The following is a 26798-nucleotide window of genomic DNA, read 5'->3' on the forward strand; positions in this document are numbered from 1 at the left end:
CAAATCCTTACGCTTGCACGTTCTTCCTGCTTTTACATTCACTCTTTACACACATACAATCAACTTTGACGACAAAATGTTCACTTACTGCTAAATATATCCCACCCACCATCAGGTGGCATGATGAAAAGATAATCATTGCTATTCACTTCACTGGTCATAATGTTATGCCTGATCGGTGTATATATTAAATAAATAATAAAACACGAAATAAATGATCAGCCACATTCTAAAAGGTCTGAATTGTACTTACATAACCAAATAGCATGAATTTGTCTTTTATTCATATTGAAACTAGACATTCATTTGGTTCTGTGACAATTAATAATAAAAACAATAATTAACTGAATTGTCCCTTTAGGAAAATAATACATTTTATATGGTTATCTCTAAGACATACAGACAACATTATCCTTTTTGACAAATAAACATCACTCAGGTGGGGAATTTATTGATTCTGTCAAAACAGCAGGATTTTTAAGAGCAACTGGGTGCTCCTGTGTCTGACTACGTCACAATAATCTCCTCTGGTGAAGCCGATCTTGCATAGCACAGACTGCAGCCATAACAGTAGTTTGGTCATGGAGGCGAAAGGAGACATTGTGCTGCTGTCTCTAATGTCTTTACTGTTCAGTTTGGTTCAGGTTGTATTGGGTTAAGTTCCCTCTGCTTGGTCCTTTCCCCCTGCAGTGTCCGTGACGGGGTCACTCGAGGATGAGCCTTCTCCTCCATTCTCGGCATCATCTGTGAAACGTAGATCATAAACAGATATGGAACAGAACTGTAACATGTGCTTACACAATGATAGAAGCCAGTGGTGCATTTAGCAGAGGTGAAAATCCTGTAAAACATGTCAGGTCACACCTACACACTAGAGGTGTAACGGTACACGTATTCGTACCGAACCATTTTGGTACAAGGCTTTGGGTACGGTACACGCTTACCAAATGCAATACTTTTTAGGTGTGAAACATGGTTAAAATAGGAGTTCCCTTACAAACATTTTAAGTGCCGGACCGCAAGTTTGTATGCAGTGTCACTGTTTATTTTTTATTAATAATATTAAACTTGAAAACATACACAACAATGCCAGGGGTATCAAAATAGGAACTAGATTTAGCGCAGTGTCACTGTGGCTACTCACTCCGCACCAGAAATACAATTTGTAGTGCACCAAAGTACGATTTGTAGTGTGCTGTTTTATACCAATATGGATTCTCTAGTGTTTTATGTACAGCTTTAAGAATTTCTCTTAAAAGGAGAAAATCCTGACATTTTTGCATATTAAGAGAGTACAGTGGTACCTTAACCTACGAGTTTAATTTGTTCCGTGGACTAGCTTGTATCTCAATTTGCTTGCACATCAAATACATTTTCCCCATTGAAAATACTTAAAATGGCATAAGCAGAGGCAATAAGCGGAGGAGGAGAGAAAACTTGTTTTTTTGCTAGTCTCTCTATCACTACTGTACACTGCGTATCCCTAAACTTTTAAATTTTTACTTTTTCTTCTTTGCTTATCTTGAATTTCGTCACAGTCTTCGCTTTTTGGCTTCGCTTTGCCATCTAGCAGCGGCGTCTCGAGCTCGTACCTCAATTTTTTGCTCGCGTAACATAGCAAAAAAACGACGAGTGACCGCTCGTACCTCGGAAAACTCGTTCATTAATGCACTTGTAGGTCAAGGTACCACTGTAAATGAATTAGGGAAGGAATAAAAACATTTGTTAAAATTTGCTGAAATAAGTAGAAAAGTTAAGTAACAAGCAATCAAACAAGTATCAATTTTATGTTTGCATTTCTTCCTCATAACTGTAGAAAAATTGAACCGAACCGCACATTTTCTATACCGTTACACCCCACTACACACACATCTTCAGTACTATCTTCTTTTTATATAACAGCCAGTATGTATTTCACCACAGGACAAGTCTTCAGGTCAGAGCACATTTTAAATTAATGAACAACATTTTCAACCAATTATCGTTTCTGTGATTAATTGGCGACAAGCTCCATTATCCTAGAATGCCATGCATATATGGCTTCCCCACAAAAATCTCCACAATCCCCAACAAGAAATTTCTTTGTGTCCACTTTCACTTTTTTAGGAGGTGATAGCTCCATGGTTACTAATCGGAAAGCTGGGGGTTTAAGTCCTGGTATCACCAAGCTGCCACTCCCTGAGAAGGCCACCAAAAATTCAGTGCTCCCAGAGTGCTGTATCATGACAGACCTTGCGCTCTCACCCTAGTTTCCCAACATGCGTAAAAAAGAATTTCACTGTTCTATAAAGAACATGTGAGATACCACTTTTTTCTTTCTTTCAAAATCACATGACTTCTTACAACCTCACTATCTCTCATCCACTATATACAATCAGGGTGTATACCAAATCTCATAATTATTTACTGTTCTATGTAGTATATATAGTGTAAATACTACAAATATCAAGAAGACGTGTCCTTCTATTCATACACTAGATTATAGAGTACATAGTGCATAGTTTAAGTGCATAGTATATAGTTTAGTATACAACCCTTTAGACCGCCCCTTTAATAATCAACAACTTGCATTATACAAATCTATAAGGCCATTAATACTCCTCTTGATCTCTCAGGCACACCACTGAAACAGCAGTGCTACTATACCTCCAACAGAAAGATCAGCTAGTTTGTTTGGAAGGTCTGCCGCTTCTGGTCCTGCGTTGGGGTCTAAAATATCTGGCATTGCGTTTCGTCGGCCGGTCCTTCCTGTGGCAGCGAAATCAGTGACAACAGTCTCTACATCAGTCATCTCGGATCTTGTTTTTCACATTATTGTCTGCAAGAAAAACACGACAAAAGTCTTAATCTTCATTTCAAGATTTTCAAGATTCAGCTTTTCCTGCTTTTTTTTATGCAATATTTCACATACATGAAGTACAATTATCGTACAGAGGCAGTGATAGTACATAGAAACATAGAAACAGTACATAGAAAACATTTTTCTTTTGTAGTCAGTCAATGTGTGCTAACATTTATTGCATGGATAAAAAGGATAGTCTGGTAATTATTAATTAGGAGTCACACTTAAAATTTGCCTCGGTGTTCCATCACTCGCTAGGATTTTGCCAATCTATGTTGGCACATCTGATTAGTGGAACTGTAGTCATTACATTTGATTAACACATTCAAAGAATTCAAAAACAGTCTGAAAATGGCCAGGAGCATTACACTTATATAAAGTTAGAATACTCATTTCAATTCATACACATCCATGTCTTCAACACCACCCATACTATATTATAATCATATTATACTGTTTACATGCTGTTTTGCACCACTTTTTGTGTTGTATATTTTGTGTTTATATTTACAACTACACTGTTGTTTACACTTTGTACTGTATAAAACATTATACAGTATGTTTACTGGTATTGCTATTAGGTGTTTTTTGTATCTGTCCAACACTGTTTTATGTTGTCTGTTTGTCTTTTGTCTTGCACTGTTGCACACAATGCACGTTATGTGGGGAGGACACTTACTTTAGTCCTCAGCTCTGTGTTCTGCTATGGAACTCTGTGTTGTTTGATGTTGCTCTATGTCGTTTTATGTAGCAACAGGATTCTTGAGAAACGTCTCATTTTACTGTGTACTGTGTACTGTGTTGAGCTATTTTATGAGTTGCTCAGTGGCTCCTAGTTCCATAATCTCAAATGACTGTATAAACTGTAGGAAGGACATTACTCATAATCTTACACTCCAATGCTAATTTTAGTTCTCACTCTCCAGTGTTCTGTATTGTTTAAAGACTATAATTACACTCTTGATGTCACCCAAATGAGGATGGGTTCCTCTTTTGAGTCTGGTTCCTCTCAATGTTTCTTCCTCATAACATCTAAGGGAGTTTTTCTTGCCACAGTCGCCACGGCTGCTCATCAGGGATAAATACCCATCAGTTACCTTAACTGTTGATTTCTAAAGCTGCTTTAAGACAATGTCCGTTGTGAAAAGCGCTATAGAAATAACTTATGGTTGAAATGACAAAAAAACTCTTCTTGACTTGAATATAATTTATATTTAATTATCCAACAGAAAATTAAACTGGCCCAGCAACATACAGAAATGGCAAGGTACAAGATACACATAAGATTTGAAGTAGAAATAAATAATAAAAAACAAAATGTACAATATCTTTTTTGCTGACATACAGGGTATAATTGTGTATACAATATATGTACAGATGAAGCAGTGTTAGTTGCCATATTGTGCCCATTGCAGATAATACATACATGTACAATGAAGCATGGATAATCATGGAATACAGTATAGAGTTGTACTGACTAATGGCTGCAGGGAAATATTCACATTCCAAACAACTTACAAATCTAAAAAGACTTGAGGCTGTAATTGCTGCCAAAGGTGCTTCAATGTCCAGATAAAATATTTATACTCATATGCAATGTAATATTCTGCTCCACATGAAATACTGTAATATCTTCATATCTGAAACAATCTGTATGGTATAAAGTATCTCCCTAAAATGAAAAAGTAGCTCTCTAAAATGATTCTAACAGACTTTCCATTAATTACCACTCCACTGCCCTCCCTCTCATTCACACACATGTACTCTGCCTTACTCCTACTGACTTCATTCCCCTTCTCTCCAGCACATCTCCTTCACCTTCTTAACCTACTCCCTACTCTCACCACAAATTATAATATCTTTCACAAACATTACAGTCCACGGAGACTTCTGTCTAAACTCGTCCGTCCACCTGTCTATCACCACTGCAAACAGGAAAGGGCTCAGAGCCGATACTTGATGCAGTCCAACCTCTACCTTAAAAAAGTCTGTTGTTCCTACTACACACTTCATGTTTAGCATCATATCAAAAACTCTCTTCCCATCCATTACAATCTTACAGTACTCTTCCTTCAGAATCACCCCTACACAATTTCTTTCCATCCACACCTTAAAAGAACTCTTTAAGCCCACCTCCAATGTTCCTGACCTTACTCCCCTTCCACTTGGTCTTCTGAACACACAACATCTCTACCTTTCTCCTCTCCATCATATCAGCTACCTTTCTCCCTTTACCAGTCATAGTACCAACATTTAAAGTACCAACCTTAACCTCCACTTTCCCACACTTCTTCTTTCCCTGTTGTCTCTGTAGACGTCTTCCTCCTCTCCTTCTCCTCCTTCAGCCAACAGTAGCCCAATTTCCACCAGTACCCTGTTGGCTAACAATACCTGTGGTAACCCAGGCATCGACTGATCCAGAATGAAAGTCTGTTTTGTGATCCACATATTTGATTTGGCACGTGTTTTACGCTGGATGCCCTTCCTAACGCAACCCTCCCCATTTATCTGGGCTTGGGACCGGCACTAAGAGTGCACTGGCTTGTGCAACCCTAATGGCTGGGTTATATAGGTCTTCATAATGTGACGTTGAGGAACATTATTCTGAAATTGCTCCACAATTTGTATATGCAGATTTCCTTTTCAAGACTGCTCAAGTTATACCTCAGTACAGACCTGTTTCCCTTCATGCATTACTTTCTATCTGGATACAAGGTCCTAGTCAAGATCTACAAAATCTATGGAAAACTCTGCTCAGTGTCAATAAATGTGTTGACCTACCAGCAGCCTTATGTATTTTCATTTAATAATCTATTCTGCCACTCAGAGAATAGCACTTCTGTGCCTATATGATGTAGGGAGTTTTTCCTTGCCACAGTTGCCACGGCTTGCTCATCAGGTATAAATGCACACCATTCACCTTAACTGTTGATTTCTGTGAAGCTGCTTTGAGACAATGTCTGTTGTGAAAAGCGCTATAGAAATAAACTTGACTTGACTTGACTTGACTAGACCTTGATCCAGAATACAAGCCAGAGGCATCAGGGCAATATAAAAACCTCAGGAATCACAATTAAAGGGAACCTATCTCCACTCTGACATCGAATTGCAAGAGTATACCTCTTCCACAAAGGTATGTCTGTATTTCTATCATTTCAACTATTGGGGTTTAATTCCAGCACATTGCATTACACATAACCTGAATTTCCCAGGGGCCAATTACTAGTCCGCTTTTGTTCTCAGTTCAAGAAATTACTGTGGTAAATTTTTTTAGAGAAACTATAACGACAAAAGTATTGGGACACATGACTTTTCCAGCCATATATGGTTCTTCCACAAACTTCTACCAAACAGTTAGAGGCACACATTTGTATTTAATGTCTTAGGATGCAGTTAACTTTACTTGAACTAAGAGACCCAAACCTGTTCCAGAATAACATTGTCCATCTGCACAAACCCGGCTCCAATAAGATTTGCTTTATATGGGCTGGAGAGGAAGATCTTGAGTTGCCTGTAATAGAGCTCTGACTTTAACCTTATGTAATACCTTTTAAGATTAATTGGAATGCTGACTACACTCCAGGCTTCCTCACCTCAATTACATTATTGCTTTACTTAACTAACACATTTGTGGATTAATGAGCAAAAATCTGCATAAGAACAATATCTAGTGGAACATCATCCAGAAAAAGTGGAGGTTATTATAATAGCAAAAGGGGACTAAATGTGAAATGGGATGGGAAACTTTCGTACATATGTTTTGGTATTTATTTAGATGATAAGTATTTCAGTATTTATTTTATTTTTTTAAGAATTTAGGTTTGCCAAGTATTTTGTTATGGATGAGTTATTAATATGTATCAGATCGCTAGTCACGTAATATAAGGGTAATAATTGAATTATTTTTTTAATAGAAATAATCAAGTTTTGCAAATGCATACCTTTACCTACAATAAGTACACTTTAAACGGTTGATTCAACTTATATTCATGTTGCTCTGCATTGATATACACTAGATTAATCACTGTTCAGTGAGTTTCTCACCAGAAAATTTACAGTATAACGTTTCTCCAAATCCATGGGGCAACACAATACAGTACGCAAGACTGCATACAGTGTAATATACTACAAGAATGCGAATGCGGGACAGGGTGATTGTGCCTGCAGTTTTGATTTGACTGACAAATAATTCATTTGGGAAACATTATTCGTTAATGGTGCATTTGGTCTTAAAACAATTAAACATGTTTTAGGGGCTTATTATTTAAATTCTTTAGTTTAGGCATATTATAGTATGTAAGAAGTCGTAAACTTGTGCATTAGAACCAGCAGTAAACATAGGAAAATTTGCCAAATAGCTGTACGTAATGACGTAATAAATCACAAACATGCAAAATGTATGTACTAGTGGTGGAATTGCACACTCATTTAAATTGAAAACCCTATAGCCTGTTTCTATAGAGCTTTTAACAATTGATATATTCTCAAAGCAGCTTTACAGAACTTAAGAATTAAAGTAAATTATGTGTATTTATCACCGATGAGCAAGCCTCTGGCGATATAATGCATGTTATATAACTATATACATCAAGAGATTGGCACTGCTTGTTACAGATGACATGGAGCTTGTTAATTAGTATAATAAGATGAACTTAACAAGTATGGACCCTGTTGATATTACATATTATACATTTATTCAAGTAGTGGGTTTTATACTGTATGTATGGATTAAATTGCTCATACCTCCTTTTAGAAACTTTTCTATGCCTACACAAAGACTCCAGGGTCCATAGTATGCAAGTTCTGCATACACAGACTGAAGATTGGACTTGAACCAAAAACCCCTGAGGGGCAGGGAAATGTGCCTTAGCCACCATTATTAGTGTCAAGTATTCATTTGTGTATTAACTTGTTCATTATTCAACAGCTCATTCTTCATCCTGGGCATATAACCAACTCCTGCAAAGGGGGAAAAATCTGGAATTTAATCAAGACCCATCAGTTAATCTATTTCGAGAGAGTTATTTCTGGAAGACCTCCACTAAACAAATGAAATGGTAATGGTGCTGTCATTACTCCGATCAGGTTTAACTTTGAGCCCCTGCAGGGATCACATGGCATTACAATCAATGTGTAGCCTTATTTAGAACAGCTTTAAGTCTATTGGTATATCGTTAAGCTTGGAAATACTATCATGTAGCAGAGCTTCTGAAACTAATAGGTTCTGACACAAAGCGGCCAAAGCTAGCCGCTTGTGCTTCCCTGCAACGAAGAGCTCTTTAAAGGCTCAAGGCAGGCTTTACTGATAGTTACACACTCGATTTGGACTGTAACTAATATCAACAGTCTACTACAATGGCTCAGGACCACAGGTTGCATTAACACTTTTGCATGCAAGTGTCTATCATTGAATAGCACATCTTAACATTGATGGAACTGTAGTAAATTAACATTCAGATGTGCCACCCAGATGAGGATGGGACTCGCTCATTAAGGATAAACTTACAAATATATGGAACTAACTGATAGGCACTAAAAATATATATTCTTTTAGACAACTTTTTTTTATCTCTCTGTAAAGTGTGGAATATATTCACTGATCTTGATGCAACACAATAATATCTGCATTCAAAACCTCCAAGACGTCTGACTAATAAATCTCTCTCTTTCCTAATCAAGCACCACTTTTAGTCCATGAGTGGTCACTCAATGTATATTAAAAAGATATTTTGCTGATTCTTTTCAAGAACGAATTAATATGGATGAAATATGTCATCCAAAAAAAAAGCAGAACAATCGATCATTATCACGATAAAAATTAGGCCCTTGAGCTTGTGTAGATCAGGAAGGATAAAAGAAGACCTCAGTGAATCTTCTCTAATCTGATCTAGTTCAGAAGCTTGGACAAACTTTCAGCTTACAGACACCAAAAATTCAGTTCTAGAAACCCTGCATTGTTTAAATCTAATCTTGTATATTGTATGTTTTTCATACTTTGCTGTCCTTAAAGCTGCACAACAAAACTTTGTAAAATTGCTTTTATTTGACATGATAACATCTAAAAAAGTAGCCATCAAAATGCTATCCTACAGAAAGTGGTGTCTATTTTTTCCCCTTTGAAAGGTTCAAAAGCGAGGTTTAAACCATGGTGATGTGTAAATGTCACCTGAACACTGAGAACCTGTTCAAGTCACTGGTCCCGTGAGTGCATGCAGTGATCACACGGAGGTACAGATCAAGGATGGAGTGTGCATACAATGCAGAAACTGCTTTTTATCTTTTTATTTTGGTAAAATTAAAGATGCTAAAAGCCATTTGACAAACCATATAAGCAAATGATAATTTATAAGATATATATGTGCTTTCTAAACATCCCATTCAACATTTAGTCCTTTTACATTTAGTTTTCATTTAGTTTTGACTGTGAAACTAGACTTGACGTGATGTAAAAACGGGTAAAGCTTTGGTTGCACATTGGATGCTGGTACACTATGTGCACTTAAATGTAATTTCTGATCACTAATCACGATTTCAGATGTTTTATTTGTCACAGACAGTTATATTCAAAGGTCATTTCCACCACATTAAACATTTGCAGTTGCAAGAAATAAAGTCAGAATAACTAGAAATAGAGTCACAAATGCAAGACAGGAGGTGGAACTGGAGGTAGCAGAGCTGAAGATGTTGAGATGTTCAACATGCTGGGGATGGAGACATCAGGAAGGAGGAAAAGAGGAAGGACAAGGAGGAGGTTTATGGATGTGGTGAGGGAAGACATGCAGGTAGTTGGTTTGAAAGAAGCAGATGTAGAGGACAGGGGGTATGGAGACGGATGATTCGCTGCGGCAACCCCTAAAGTCGCAGTTACAAGGAAAAAAGAATTAGGCCAAAAAAAATAATCATACTTTTTTGTGGCAAAAACAGGCTTCCCTAACTTGCAGTAAATTGTAAACTCAAACGGCTGCTCAGAAAATTGTGCATTAAATAAAAGGGAAGAGAAAATATGAGAAAATGTGAGAAAATAAGAGAAAATACAAGAACATACAATATATTAGATGATGATAACGTGTACAAATATATTTAGATGTGAAAAATGGGATGAGAGTGCAACCTTGTGGAGCTTCTGATGCTTTAAACTTTGTGACTGTATAAAAAAAACGTTATAAACATTTTCATAATTTTTGTTGCCCTTAAAGCCCAGAGTCTCCGATTTTTCCCCAAATACAAATTACTAATCAGTGTGGAAAACAAAAGCTAAAAAACTGGGCCAGGGACCACATTCATAAGGCAATTACATGTATTTTGGACCATTTTCTTTTCATCACAGGACCCAGATAAAAATGACCTCATCTGGGAAAAGAGACTAAAACAGAATGTTAGCAAAGATAGTTTTTAATCTTTTTGGCTGTTTATGCCGATGTACAGTAGCTTAATTAAATAGCCCATGCCAGATTTGTGGGAAATTTATGAATGTTATTTAATCAGCATTCTTTGCATTTAAAACATCTTTGCCATTTAGACATCCTTTAAAAGTTGACATAATCCTTTGTCTATAATCTTATCAAACTACTTTTTGCTTGATTTTTACAGATGGCCATATAAAGATCATGGAGACAGCCATTTTAACAATAATGGCATTTATTTTTTTTGGTATACACTTTTATAGGAATATGCAGAAAAAGAGTAGGTTTTTTTAATCGAGTGGCATTTATTTATTTTTTTGCCATTTATTCTTTCAGAAGCTCAGTTTCACAAAGGTGGACAGTGGAAACAGGGACTCAAGCAGTAATTCAATGTAAGCATATCTAACATCCACTTTTGGTAATGATTTAACACTTTTGGTAAGATCCCAAACCTTAATCCTAACCCCAACTAGATTTACAGTGGCCTAAATGCTTAAACTCTTTTCCCAGCATCCTCCTCACATACAATTAATCAGAAAGCTGGATTCATCACTACTCCAGACAGAAATGATTTCTGGGAAAATATCTGTCTAGACCATTTGTATACTGCATGAAGCTTTGCCTATGACCTTCATGTCATCTCTCCCTTTTCGGACCAAAACACTTTTTTGCTTTGTAGTAGTCTTTTCTTTTCACCCTAGAGATCTTTTTTTTTTCTTCACTGACTCACTTTCTTTGTTTCTTCAGCATGCTACTCAGGCACCTCTGACTGAAAACATGTTCTACAAGTGTTTTTTCAACAAATTACAAAACAGTTTTCTCATAAACAATATTTATTTGGCCACTTCTGCTCTGCATTAAATCTATAATGAGCACACCTACCCTCACTGATCATGACACCATGTAATCATTTGATGGTTATTAAGTAGAGTGTATCCGTCCAATGCAACCTATAAAAAGATTCTGGCAACCCTTAAATTACCACCTGACAAGACACAACATTCTTCAAACAAGCATAAAGTGGTCTCAATTATTGTGGTTTTCTTGTTCTTCAAGGCTACAATCTTATTACCAGGTCCATTTTACTGCATGAATGTGACAGTGTGACAAAGAATCCACTTATCTGATCAAATCAAACTTGCGACAAAAATAATAACAGTCAGACCAGTATTCGTGTGCATCTTCAACTCTCTTAGACATATCACTGTGGTCATCTTCATGCACAGTAAGTTTTATGCAAACAACAAAGGACAACAGCTGTGGTGATTTTAGTAAAGATTGTTGATTTCATTTATTTTTAAGGAATTAATACAAGCAAAATTTAAAAACTAGACTCTATGAAAATATAAACAACCAAACTAATAAAAAAATTGGTGTGTAGGATGTTTTAAAGGACTTGTCAATTCAAATTAAAAACAGAAATGGGCCATTTGTACTAATGAATGGGAATGGTCCCAATAGACAGACTTGATCTGAGCAAATAACAATTATGCAAAGAAGCTTGTAAGACTATGGATCCAGGAGAGCTGTCAGCCTACCTTGGTTGATATTTGGTAGAGATAGAAATTAGGTGAAAATATTTCTAATTATTTAATTAATAATGGAGTAGGTGAGGGATATGAGTCTACACCACCAACAAGATTGTATAGCAAAAATATCTAACTAAAAGGGTGAATATACTTACTATAAGGATATACAAGGTGGTGTCAAAAGTGTTTCGAGACTACTTTTGTAACATGCCCACAGATGGCCTCACAAGGCTGCATGCACGGTCAAAGGGAGCACCAACTTTTATAAGTCAGTGTGTCAAAAAACATCGCCCTGTGTACATCGGGAGCGGTGCAACTGCTGCTATTCTGACCATGTGTGCACCCGGTCACCGAGCTCGCAAGTTTCTCACCGGAAACAACACGATCTCACTTCCGCACCCACCCTACTATTTGGCACCTGCGGACTTTGCCCGCTTCCTGAAGATGAAGATCCAGCTTAAAGGTCACTGTTTTGACACCATTACAGAGATCCAGCAGAGATAGCAGAAGGTGCTTGACACCCTTTTACAAAAAGACTGCATTTTGCTGCATTGCGGTGCAAGGGGACTATTTTGAAGGTGATCGGGTGTAAATGTAGATAAATAAAGTACTTTTTTATAAACAGAGATAGACTCAAAATACCACCTCATACTACACTATACGGGTACATATTATAAAAAAGGAAGGGACCAGTATCTGACCTTGATGGATTCCTTGTACAAAGTTTGGAAGCAATTTTACTTTTATCAACAGGTCTAGTGAACCGTATTCTCTCAGAGAGACTCTATGTTCACTATTAATGAGAAAAGAGTTGCAAATAGATGAAAGAAGAAACAAAAAAACACAATACTGAGGGCACTAGAGTCAAACAGAAAAGGATAAGTCATGTGACATGGAGGGGTCCACTTTAGTTTCACTCTTTTTACAACATCCAATGATTTCATCCATTTCTACCCATACAGGCCCCTCTAGTGTTTATTCAGACTGTCATCAACATATGAACTATGCCATTCATTCCAGGCAGGTCTGCCTTTGAGAGACATCTGATCCAAAATGCATTTGCATGACCCCACCTTCCTACGTTCTCCCACACCACCCCATTACAACACTCCCTCCACTGGCTGTCGCTGCCTGATTTAGATTAAAACCCTGATGTTTGCCAGCAAAGCCAAATATTTACCCTCTACCTCACATTATGCACTGTACCACACTCCTGCTGATCAAATCGACCCGTCACACCATCTCTCTGTGTGCAAAGAAGATATGCTTTTATTCAAAGATTATGTTCTGTTCTGATTAATCAGAATACGTTATTGAACCCATTGGGAAATTGTTTGCAGTTTCTCACAGTAGAAAAGTATCATTAAAAAAAAATAGAAAAATGTAAATAAATATACATATTAAGTAAAATAAAATTTGTAGTAAAAACAGATGGAAGAAAAGTCAGATTACAATAATAGGTATAAAAGTTATCTATCTATTACACACCTGATTTCTGAACAGCTGAGTCAATCACAGTATCTAATTAATGTTTAAAGACCTGCCTTTTCCAGACATACACAAATAAACACAATAACATATATAAATTAGGCTAAGTGACTCAACTGTACATGAAAACATAAGATCTGGGGAACAGAAAAATGGCAGCAGATGCTGGTGAGTCAAAATCTGAACTATTTTGCTGTAGCAAAATTATTTGCCGAAGGCCTAAAGAGCTGTATAATAACGAATGCAACAGTGAAGCATGGTGGAGGTTTCCTGAAAGTTTGGGCTGCATTTCTGCAAACAGACTTGAAGATTTGGTCACCATTAATGGTCCATAATAAATATAGGCAGATACTTTTCCAATCAGTGGCAAGTTATTGGCCCCAAAATTGATTCTGCATCAGGATACTGACCCCAAACATACAGCCAATATAATTACGAACTATCCCCAGTATAGAAGACCAATGAGTCTTGGAAAGTGATAGTTTTGGCCCCCACAGAGTCCTGATCTTAACATCAGCAAGTCTGTCTGGGATTACATAAAGAGCCAGAAGGATTTGAGGCCACCCCTAACCACGAAGATCTGTTCTTAGTTCTCCAAGATGTCTGGAACACCGTACCTGCCTTAAGTTTAAAAGCAGTACCTAGAAGTGCACCTAGACTGTAAAAAACTGTACCCAGAAGAATTTATTCTGTTTTGTAGGGCAAAGAGTATAAAAAATATTGATCTGATTGCGATTTCTCTCCTGATCATTTACTTGGCATTTTGTTAACTGATAAAAAATAAACTAAGCATTCTCATTTTACAGCATTTTTCACAAGCGCCTGCAACTTTTGCACAGTACTGTATATAATACCTCTCATTAGAGTTTAAGACTGATTATTACTTATAATCAGTATCAGGATATTTTTATTTGTAGAGACTTCAAAGCACTTTTGCACTAATGTAAATCTAAAAGTATACTCAGTGAATTCTCATTCTGAAATTTTGGATAGAAATGCATGCAAAAAATTTATCTGACATGTGGTGGGACCAGGACACATAAATATAATAAAAGGGATTGTGATAAAGTAGGATATGGGGTGTGAGAAAACAGATGTGCTGACCTTGATGAGAAAGGTTTCTACAAGACCCATCTGGCAAGTGAAGGAATTTGATTTAAAAATAAGTACAGGGTATGGTCCAGTAGGTGCAACAAAAGTAAAAAAAAAAACACAGATTCGGGCGAAAGAGGAGACTGACTTGACAGAAGAGAAATGTTGGTAAAATATTGAAAAGAAAGTCTTGAATTTAATACACAGGATCACAGGCAATTATACTAGATTGCTTAAGAAGAATAATTATAATATCAGAGAGTTTTGGGCTTAGCATTGCCCTGCTATAAGATGACTTAACATGTAATGGATTTCAGAATTGGAAAGTGCTTCTTATTCAAGAGATGAAAATTCAAGAAATTTACCAAGCAGTAGTTAAAAGAGCTTGAGCAAGTATTGGAAGAAAGCATAATAAAAACATTTAAGAGATTAGTTATACCAGTAATTAACTGTAAAAACCGTGTAATAGAACTGTGAAACTATAGTACAGAACTTAATTAATTGTCAGGTATTTGGAATGAGTATGTATGTTAAAATCCTTACATTATAGCATGTGCTAGCGGAGAGTTAAAAAAAATGATAAGATGCTCAGGTTTTATTGTAGTGGTCAGATTCATGATAAATGGAGTGGAGATTTTGGAAATGGACCATTTTATGAAATGAGAAATGAGACCATTTTAATGGCCAAATATGTTTAGACATACTTTTAGATGTACCATTTCTTTTAAATCAGTTAGTTAATCTGACTGAAGCAATAAGTCACTAAAAAAATAATAATTATAATAATGATAACTATTATTATAAGCAGGCATTATCGGTTATAGAATGATATACATGCACACACAGCAAAAAAGAAAGTGAAAGAGAAACGACCTGTCACCCACTACCACATATTTTCACATATTTCACATATCGCACAAACAACTTTAAACATCTGCGCTTTATTCAAAATAAGCCATTCTGCTTCTGCCACTGATCTATGATTCCCTATAATCAAATAATGTAATAATAATAATAATATTTGCTAGGCTTTTTCTCCTTCCTACCTGTACAGAAATTGTGGACCAAGGCCATGTGAAAAAAATAACTTGTTCACACTTGTTGATTTTGATGATTTTATGTATAAGGACATTAAAATCATCCGGCCTTATCAGATCTTAAAATGAGGTAAATACAACCTCCAATGAACAACAATAAATGCCATATTACATATTGTATATTTTTAGGAAAAATCTAACAAAAATCTAAAGTACACCCTTACTGTTTCCATAGGAATTAAAAGGCTTTGTAGCAGCCAGGTGCTGCTAATTAAATACCCTTGATTAATTGATCATCAGAAAGTGTGACCACCTGTATAAAAGTCCAAGTTCTAAATGTTTTCTGTTCTGGGGCATTCAGGTGTGTGTTTTAACACAATGTCAAGGAGGTAAGACATCAGCAATGATGTTAGAGAAGCAATTATTGCTACCCATCAATCTGGGAAGGGTTATAAGGCCATTTCCAAACAATTTAAAGTCCATCATTCTACAGTGAGAAAAATTACTCAGAAGTTGAAAATAATCAAGACATTTAAGCAAATTCACCACAAGGTCAGACTGTGCAATGTTCAGAGAAAATGCCACACACTTAAGAGTTACATCTCAGACTCTGCAGGACTCAGTTAGCATGTTAAAGTTTAAAGTTTATAATAGTACAGTTAGAAACATTTTTAACAAATATGGAAAAGAAGAAAGCCTCTTTTCTCTAAAAAAAAAAAACACTGCAGCACAACTTAGGTTTCTTTTGCTAAACTAAAAACTATTGCCTACTTCTTTTGCTGTACTGCAATGTCAGTCCAAACTGCATAAAGGTTTAAATATAATAGAACAGAACCAGCAGCCGATCTATAAAAAAGTGGTTTACCAGCTTTGTGTGCTCTGACAAAGCAAACAAAGGACACTCTTTTGTGGAGGCGTCCATGTCAAATATGCTGAGGTGGGAAATTACGTGATCAAAAGCTGCAAATTAGCACAAGACACAAAAACAAGCACAGTAACAATTCCACTGCAGAACACAACAGAAATAAAGAGCAATATATAAACCTTCCCATAGCAAGTATTTAAATTAGAAACAAATCCAGTCTGAATTACAATACATTACATAAAAATTACATTATATTACAATATTATTAATATCATGGTAATTATAAAGATCTTCACTTTTTCAAAACCTTTTTACATAAATTAACATGATTGTATTTGCTTGATTAAAAAGATTCTGGAAGGTGAGATGATGCCTGAGGAATGGAGAAGGAGTGTGCTGGTACTGGTTTTTAAGAATAAGGGAGATGTGCAGACCTGCAATAACTACAGTGGAATAAAGTTGATCAGTCACAACATGAAGTTATGGGAAAGAGTAGTGGAAGCCAGGCTGAGAGAAGAGGTGACCATCTGTCAGCAACAGCATGGTTTCTTGTTGAGGAAGAGCACCACAGATGCATTATTTGCTTTGAGAATGTTGATGGAGAATTATAGAGAAGGACAGAAGGAATTGCATTGTGTATTTGTGGATTTAGAGAAAGCGTACGACAGGGTGCCGAGAGAGGAGCTGTGGTACTGTATGAGGAAATCTGGTGTGGCAGAGAAGTATGTGAGGGTGGTGCAGGACACGTATGAGGACAGTGTGACGGCAGTGAAGTGTGCAAAAGGAACAACAAGACTGGTTCAAGGTGGAGGTTGGACTGCATCAAGGATCGGCTCTGAGCTCTTTCCGGTTTGCAGTGGTGATAAACAGGTTGATAGACGAGGTCAGACAAGAGTCTTCCTGGACTATGATGTTTGCGGATGATATTGTGATTTGTGGTGAGATTGGGGAGCAGGTGGAGAAGAGCCTGGAGAGCTGGAGGGGAATAAAAGCCAGTAAGAGTAAAACAGAGTACATGTGTGTGAATGAGAGGGAGGGCAGTGGAGGGGTGCGGTTGCAGGGAGAAGAGGTGGAAAAGGTGGAGGAGTTCAGGTACCTGGGGTCAACGGTGCAAAGTAATGTGAAGAAGAAGTTAGTGTGAAGAAAAAGAAGAAGATAATTGTATTTGCTTGATATTAAACATCTAGACAACTTTTACAGTACACTATATATAACTTCTATAATATCTTATATTTTATATTAAATACAATGCCGGTCAAAAGTTTGGAAAACTTAGTCTTTTATTATTTCTGAAATAGACATGTATTTTCTTTTTGTTTATATGCAATGATTACTTTGAACAGAATCAGAATAATTTTTATCTCATAAGGAAATTGTTTAAATAAGTGATCAAGCAAATATATAAATGTGAAAATGTTCCATTTTATTTTTATTAAAAAATCATCCCTTAGCATGAATACCAGATTTACACACTCTTGGCAACTGGTCAGTTCATTTCTCCAAACATTCAGCTAAATACTTGCAAAACTTTTCCTCACTACTTAGAGGTTTCTTTCAGAGCAGTTCAATAGGAATTAGGTGGTGACTGGGCAGGCCATTCCATGATAGATAACACTCCAGCCTGCTGTTTGCTGTTTAGCCATGTTGGTTTAGTATTTTTTTTTATTAGGCATAATTTTCCAACCTTCCCTGCTCCAAAACAACCCCCAAACCTTTAAGCTATCACCTCCATGTTTGACAGTGGGGGTGAAGCAGTCTGATCACATCTTCTCTTGTTCATCTTCTTGCAGAAGTTCTTACAGTTAGAGCAAAAATGTCTAATTTGGACTTATCTGTCCACAGAACTTTTGTCCAATTCTTAATTTGCCCATCATGTTTTTGCCCTATATCTAGTTTGGTGCATATAAACAAAAAGAAAAAAACATGTCTCAAAAACAATTAAATGTGTTTCCAATCCTTTGACAGGCTCTATATCTGAAACTGTCACATCTCGCAATATTTCCCACATAAGCTAGAGCTAATTACACATTGCGTGCAATTCTTTTGACTGGTATCGATCCACTTCTCAGTATTATTAAAACGCCATCAGAGAATACAGTCTAGATGACTGATGTTTCCAAAGCTTTGGTAGGAAACCTCCTGCCTCTGTTTTTCCAAAGCCCATAATAAATTATTCACCTCATTTAGCTAGAGAGCACTCCAGGATCAGATTGATCGTGAGCTATTTGTAAGCACTGTACCTCCCCATTTATTGCTCCTTCTATCCTTTCGAAGACAGTTATCAATGTAAACCGAAAACATCAATGTTACCTCAGTTTACTCAGTGTCTGCAGACAATAAATGATGGCATGCTATGTCATGGGGAAATCCTTGTGCAAACTCTCTTACTGACAGAGTCAGGGTTATTTTTAGCTTCACTGAGGGCCCGCTGTGATCAGGAGATTTATGAAGGCACAGCATGCTGCTGGAAATCTCAGAAACCTGGACCTTCAATGAGTGCTGATATGGCAGCTTGTTATATGGTAGATTATTGGACCTTTGAAGAAGTAGATGCCGAACTCGCAAACATCCCAAACCATCTAGAGACGTACCAGTGCCAATTGGATCCCACTACATGTGTGGTTTTGACATTGGACCTCCTGGAGTGTTTAAAGGCTCTGGCATGGAGAAGCTGATGCTGGATCGGTGATGATCACAAATGTTGAGCTCAGTAGCTCCTAGTTTTATAACCATAAAGACTGTATAAGACTGTAGAAAGATCATTACTTATAATCTTATACTCCAGTACTCATGTTAGTTCTCACTCTCCAGTGTTCTGTATTGTTAAAAGATTTATGATCAAACTCTTGATGTCACCCAAATGAGGATGGGTTCCTCTTTTGAGTCTGGTTCCTCTCAAGGTTTCTTCCTCATCACATCTAAGGGAGTTTTTCCTTGCCACAGTTGCCACGGCTGCTCATCAGGGATAAATGCACACCATTCACCTTAACTGTTGATTTCTGTAAAGCTGCTTTGAGACAATGTCCGTTGTGAAAAGCGCTATAGAAATAAACTTGACTTGACTTGACTTGAGATTATGAACTGGCTTCATCCTTTTTCTATAATGTTTTCCTTGACACTACACACACACTGAAGAAATCTGAACAATGCCAATCTCATGTTAAATGGTGAGAACTTCAGCAATGTATATTTATCAGCTTGCACCTCTGGAAAAAAGCCACCAGATGGTAAGTCCAGGTGGTGTAAATTATAAAACTACACGTGATAAGCCTTCATAGTGAGTTAAGGCTAGATTTAAACACATGCAGTTAGAAATACAGTGGATGTTCAAGATGCTTTGGGATTTCAGCTGTGATCTCTGTGAGGTTCAGTATGCAGTAGGTTTCACAACACATTTACTTAATGAAAGAGATGAAAAGCACCACTGGAACAAACTACCAGTGAAACTTTTATTACCAATCATCACGTTTTCCTTCCAGATGAACTTTAATCATGTTCAGATTTTTTTTTTATTTTTGCGTTTTGCTAGCTGATCATTTAATGTTGGAGAGTGTAACCTGCATTCACGTACATCAGTTTCCTGTTTAAGTGCAACAATTAGAGCCGGAGCAAAAAGCAACAAGTGAAAAGGGGATTTTTTTTTCTTGTTTTTGATGCGGTAAAGGAACCAAACCAAATTTCTGCGCTGGAGACTGATCCTACAGCAAAAAAATGGTTCACTATCATTATAAAAACAAATAAATGATAATAGTTGTTTTTATAACAACTTCCTACCTTTTTTTGCCTCTAATCAAACACATCAATTCATAATAGAAAATAAATAATATTGGAGTTTACTGCCACTCTGAAGTACAACATTTTTTTTAAAATAAATCATGACCTGAGCAGGAAAACAAGAACTGGGGACAAAATATTAATTAAAAGACAAACATGTACCACTGTGCAAAGTGAGGCTATATACGAGTGCTAATTACTAGTAAATGTGAATCAGGTGCCCAAGCAATTATATGACATTGTGATGTGCAGTGTCTGAAGGGAGACATAGACTTGACTACAGGCTCTTTATGGGCTGCGACAGCTGTCTGCTGTTACTCTACTGCAATGTCAGTCCAGAATCTATAATAGTTTAACTATAGTAAAACAGAACCAGCAGCCGATCTCGCCCATACTTGTAGAGGTGTTAATGTTTTTGTCTCCCACGTTACATGTCAAACAGGCTGAGGTGAAAAATTACATTACCAAAACCTGCAAATTAGCACAAGATCAGAAAAAAAGGACAGCAACAATTTAACTGAAGAACACAACCAAACCCATGGAAAATATATTAACCTTCCAAAATAAATAGTTTTTTAAAAAGTCACTTCTAAATTTCGTTACAAAAAACACTGGAATATTGTGTTAATTAAAGAGTGATTCAAGTGCAAGTAATTCGGGTTTTCAAAACCCCCAAATTGAAAGAAAACCAAATAATGACTCTTTAAAAAAAAAAAGAATTGAAAAAAATATATTTTGGGTTCATTTTGTAAGCAGACATGTCAGGGGTAGAATTTGACATAAATTTGTAATCATTATCATGATTTCAGAAGTTCATTATTAGAAGTGAATTACACTGTTTCTACACTCTATGGACAAAAGTATTGGGACCCTGGAGATTTCCAAATATACATGATTCTTTCCCAAATTGTTACCACAAAGTTGGAGGCACACAATTGTATAGAACATCTCAAATTTTCCATTTGCTTGAACTATGAAATGTTCCAGCATGACAATACCCCTATTCACACAGCAAAATCCATGAAGATATGCTTTATATGGGTCGGAGTGGAAGATCTTTTGCTATAGAGCTCTGATCCCGAACCTAGTGAACACCTTTGGAATAAATTGGAATGCTGACTGCACCCCAGGCTTCTTCACCCTAGCTCAGTACCTGACTTTACCACTTGGGGCTTGGGGCTAAATGAACACATATCTAATAAAAACATATAGTGGAACATCTTAGCCAGAAGATAGCAGTAAATGGGGACTAAATGTGGAATGGGAAGTTTAAAAATCCACATACGAATTAAATGGTCAAATATTTTCCACTGCACTCCAGCAAAAGTAAATGACCAGATGGTGGCACATGAGGTTTCAGGAGGTTATTTGTTCAATTCTTCCTTATTTTCTGAAGAGTGATTTGTTGTCAAAACCATTAGATGTTTGCCATTTTCCCAGTTTGACCCTTTTTTTATATTGCAGAGGAGTCCATATACATAGGTGCACTTTGGAAATATTCCCAGAAATAATAGCTGGTTGTTTCTCTGTGGAAAAACATTCCTCCAGAACAATGTTTCAGGCCAACATTGACCAGGTGGTCATTAATGAAGTGTAAAGGAAGATATTCTTAGAAATTACTCCTACAAGGTGTTTAATAAAGTGCAGTAAATGTAGTAAAAGTACACCATGTTTGAAAGAAAACAAAAAACACACTGCCATATCAGCCATTTCATTAAACGATAGAGGAGGGCTAACAAACCGTGCATAGCAACAGATGGGCTACAATCAGTAATTGTGACCTATATGGCAGGTTTACCTCATTAACCATCCGGTGTGCGTATAGTAATACTGTGTAAAGTTCACAATTGAAGAAGCCGCAGCGAACTTTGCACTTCTGCTTGCTGGAAAACATTTTCACTCTTATAATGAAAAACACCACGAACGGCTGATGGTATTGGGTATGTGTTAATGTGTTACGCAAAGGAGATTGGGGATTATAATGAGCTAGGGAACCGGCTGCACACAGAGAAATGTTACACGGCACTAATGACTACGTGAAACACGCGTGAATGTAGGAAGAATAAATTGGGCCTTTTGCTACAGTTTAGACCCTCGGGTATAATTACACTTTTCGAGCAGGTGCATGCCGATTCTGCCATAAACAACAGAGCCAATTAAAAGCTGGCTTCCATTGGAAACAAGTAGAAGTGACCCTGTTTATAAAAACCCATAGATCTGAGACTCATGTGGGGAGTATTGGAGAAGATATGTGCTTTATGAATATGGCTGGTTAATATAATATAATATAATATAATATAATATAATATAATATAATATAATATAATATAATATAATATAATATAGAATCAGTGTTGTTAAAAATGTTCTTCAAATATTTCAATTAATTGTTTATTTTTATTTAATTAATATTATTTAATTACAAACAAATGCATTCAAAGCTAAAATCTAAACTAAAAAATTGGAAAATATGAATATTATTAAGCATATGTGTCCAAGGTTTGTTTCTCCTTTATAAAGAAGAAAAATAAAGAAATAAAGAGAAAAATTATCTATACAAATCACTGAACATGAACCCTATAAAACATAATTAACATGTATATAACATGTATATACAGTATATAACTGTAATATACTTCATTGTTGGCAGATCCTGAGGCATGTTGTGCAGCGTGACCATGTCTTCATAATCAAAAGATGATATTTCTTTATCTTGCCCAGCCCTTAATACGCTATGCCCACCACTGAGATGGTCTACAGTAATAAGAAAATAATGCTGTGTTTAACTTTGAGGTAAATCAGTACAAATGATGTTCTTTTGTAAACACATACAAAACAACCCTCACACACCAGCCTAAAAAAGTACAATGTTTAACACACAAAAAACGAGATAAAAGTTCATTAAGTTTTGCTCATCAGAGACAATAACCAAAGCGCAGACAATGTGTACCTTATAGCCTGTTCACATGGCCCTGAATCTACATTTAAAATGCCACGAATGCCTGGTTGCAGTGAAAAAGCCCTTTTTCTTAAACAAATGTTTAATATTATGTACTGTATGTTAAACCTATAGTTACTACTCAAGTCATATGAACACACAGTATGAAAGGAACGAGTGAGTCATGACTGCACACATCATCTTATTCAGCATTTGCCAGTGACGTATTACACAGCAAGCCTAAACGCTACACTTGGAAAGTTATGCACATTTCAGGTTTTTATACACAAGTACTTCTCTTTCATTTTCTTTTTCTTTTAATGCAAAAAATTTAGGAATAAAAATATATGTATATGTATATATATATTTTTTATTTTTTACATACATTCTATACACTGTATGTACATGTTTAATCCCATTTAAGATGTCCCATTTTGCTATTATAATAAACTCCACTCTTCTGGGAAGGCTTTCCACTAGATTATGCAATGAGGCTGAAGAGATTTGTGCTCATTCAGCCACTGATTATTGGTGTGGTCAGGTATTGATGTCTGGCAGAAACATCTGAAGTGCAGTCTGTATTTCGGCTCATCCAAAAGGGGTTGCCTGAAGTCAGGGCTAAACTACTGTGCCTTTTTGGAATAGGTTTCTCTTAGTTCTCCCCAACACGTTCTCACTCCCAACTCATCCCGACCCCGTTCATAACACAAAACGGACTGCAGTCTGATTCCCCAACACGTCAAAATTCAACGCCGCAGGTTTGGGTTCAGAGATCTACAGAAGTCTATGGGAATCCCTGCATGTTGAAAAACGACGCTAAAGGGATACCCAGTGCGTCAAAATGTGACTCCAGGGGATCCTGCCCAAGCGTCCATATGTGACGAGTTGGGAGTGAGAACGTGTTGTTCTCCCAGTCCATTTAGATCCAGTAAAGGGAAATTGTAAAGCTACATTATACAAAGATGTTATTGATATGCATTAGTGTGATAGTTGGGTGTCTACAAACCATAAAGTGTTTACAGTACATCCTTATAAAATCGGTAAGCAAGATATATATATTATATATATATTTATTTATTTTATTTTATTATTATTATTTTTTTATATTAAATGACAAAATTAAAGACTATGAAAGATTTACACACACACACACACACACACACACACATATATATATATATATATATATATATATGTGTGTGTGTGTGTGTGTGTGTGTGTGTGTGTGTGTGTGTGTGTGTGTGTGTGTATTGTTTTGTTTGTTTTGCTTTTTCATAAAATGAAAAAATTCAGACTATTGACAGCTTTACCACAGCAGAACTGTAAGTTATTTCAGCAAATAATATATATCATTATCACAGTGTATTATTGATATTAAATAAATTATGTAAATATTTCAACTTGACATCTTAATAATCCAATTTAACATCACATTTTGGATGGGTATTCATTTATTGTGCAACATTTTGGAACCCCATCCAATCTTGAGTGTTATTCTGTAGACTTTTTAAGTAAAAAAGATAGGTTACATCGCTGTAGTTTAATTCAGTTCACACGTTATGTACATGTTTACATATAATAATGGGAAATCTGAAAAGTAAATGGGCTAAATGTGTTCTAAAATTGACACTGTCAGAATCTCCAAAATGTTTATATTGCTTATTTTGACCACTTATAATATAAGCAGACCTGCAAAAATAAAAGATGTACAAATGATCCTGTGTTCCTGTCCATTTCTTCTCTTGGGATCCACCTGATTCAACCTGGTGCCCTACCTCTGGATGGAGTTCTCTTAAAGTAGAGACAGCTGGGGATGGTTCCACATGCACAGTCTTAAGATCCATGAAGTTACTGGACTACTCAGGAAATATGGGGATGGATTTGGACTGTAATTAATATAAACAGTCTGCTGAAATGGCTCAGGGCCACAGTTTGCATGAACATTTCTGCATTTAAGCAACAGCAGTACACCTCAATAAAACTGAAATGAATGGACTTTCGATGTTACTCAGATGGGTTCCCTTTTTGAGTCTGGTTCCTCTCAAGGTTTCTTCCTCATACCTTCTCAGGGAGTTTTTTCTTCACCACTGTCCCCACTGGCTCGCTCATTAGTGATATATTCATAAGCTGCTTTGGGACAATGTGTTTTGTGTAAGTGCTCCACAAATAAAACTCAATTGAATATGCACCATGCATATTCCTGCACCGTGCTGTCAATCGACATAATATGTATTCTTATGATTTATGTTTACCTCGCTCCACGTTGCAGCATGAGGGCTGAGGAATTGTCCCTAGCAACAGATGGACTACAGTCAGTAACTGCATCCCTACAACATGCATGTGTATAGTAGGTGAACATGAATGCTTGCTCAAACACACTTCTCAAGAGATTTTTAAATCTGGATTGATTTAAAATGCAAACACTTGCCTGGGCCAATCTGATCGATGTATTGAGTGTAAATTATGGTACATTAGTAAATGATTAGTACTGATAGCAATAGATGTATAATGGCTCAATAAACAGACTTGCAGTGATATGTTTGCAATGCACATCCAGCCCAAGGTCACTAGCATACATATTTCCTTTTGTTGTATTTTTTGTTTAGTTTTTTATAATGTAGGTTACATGCATTAAGCACATTATGTCTATTTATAGCCGAGGTCAAGCCAGGCTTTCTGCACGAGCTGGATTTACTCTTGGATAAAATGCATGCTGAGTTTTATTATTATTATTATGATTATTATTTTATTCTGTAGATTAGATTTTGGTCCAAAAAGACATCAGCTCCAAAAAAAATAAAGATCTCGTTTCTTAACTGTTATTTATAGCGTGTCACGTGCTGTCGGTCTGCACCCGAAATGAACAGGGAAGACGCACGGACGCGGGCGCTCGCGCTCGCGTTTAACGAGACGCACGTAACAATGCCGACTCGTATCGCACGTGAAATCCGGGAGACGAGAGACACGTCTAGTGCATTCTTCACTGCATGTATAAATGCATCGTCAGGAACAAAGAGAACTTTAAAAAACCCAAAGCCGCATCTGTGATGGAAAGAGAGAGAGAGAGAGAGAGATAAAGATCTGAACTTACCGAGAAACGTTTTTCCTTCACCAATTATCTGAGCATCCAGAGCATCCTTTTTGCTCTGTATTGTCTCTCTGTATCTTTGTCTCTGTCTCTCGTGCACTCGGACACTTAGCGTTAATTGCAGCCCGCGTGCATCTGCAGCGCTGCTTCGACGTCACCGAAACGGTAACCAGGAAACACTGGACGGCTTTGCGATCCGATACCCACCGATACCAAGGCGATACAATACCTAGACCAATATCGATAGAGGACACTGGGGTCAGATGTACAGTAGCTAGTAGATAGTTGCTCCAGCCAGGAGATGCAATGATGCTGTATTAGTGCCTTCACGTGCTCTGCACCTGCTTCCTATTTCTTGTACAGCCACCATCAGGACCATTTTACACAGTTTGCACAGAGCCTAGTCTACTTCATCTTTACTTCAATCTTACTCCAGTAAAAGTACAAAAGTCTTTGCCTTTAAATGTACTTAAGTATCTTAAATACTATGATTTATTACAGCGATAATTTTCCTATTATAACTTTTATCTCAAGACTTTTTGCTTAATCAACTCAGTTTATGTGAAGAGACTCTCAACACACCGATCTATTAATAGAATGATATTTATTAGATTAGTTTTTATTCCAAGTTCTTTCAGCTTCTCCCATCAGGGGTCGCCACCCGCATGTTTGATTTGGTACACGTTTTTACGCTGGATGCCCATCCTAACGCAACCCTCCGCATTTATCCAGACTTAGGCTA

The 26798-nt window shown here is 36.7% G+C and overlaps 1 protein-coding gene across 1 annotated transcript; it reads right to left on the reverse strand.

The window, feature by feature from the left end:
* Positions 1–26396, reverse strand: pkib (protein kinase (cAMP-dependent, catalytic) inhibitor beta). Its single transcript, XM_046836605.1, has 3 exons — positions 26060–26396; positions 2647–2818; positions 1–744 (listed from the first exon to the last, which is right to left on the reverse strand). The coding sequence occupies exons 2-3, from the start codon at positions 2789–2791 to the stop codon at positions 656–658; spliced, it is 234 nt and encodes a 77-aa protein (XP_046692561.1). The 5' UTR covers positions 2792–2818; positions 26060–26396; the 3' UTR covers positions 1–655.
* Positions 26397–26798: the final 402 nt, after the last annotated feature.

Source organism: Silurus meridionalis, chromosome 23 (genome assembly GCF_014805685.1).
Source record: "Silurus meridionalis isolate SWU-2019-XX chromosome 23, ASM1480568v1, whole genome shotgun sequence".
NCBI classification, from domain to species: Eukaryota; Metazoa; Chordata; class Actinopteri; order Siluriformes; family Siluridae; genus Silurus; species Silurus meridionalis.

Coding starts and splice junctions, on each gene's coding strand:
- pkib (XM_046836605.1), bottom strand. CDS start 2,791: ATGACTGATGTAGAGACTGTTGTCACTGATTTCGCTGCCACAGGAAGG. Junction 745..2,646: donor AGCTGATCTTTCTGTTGGAG/GTATAGTAGCAC, acceptor TACGTTTCACAG/ATGATGCCGAGAATGGAGGA.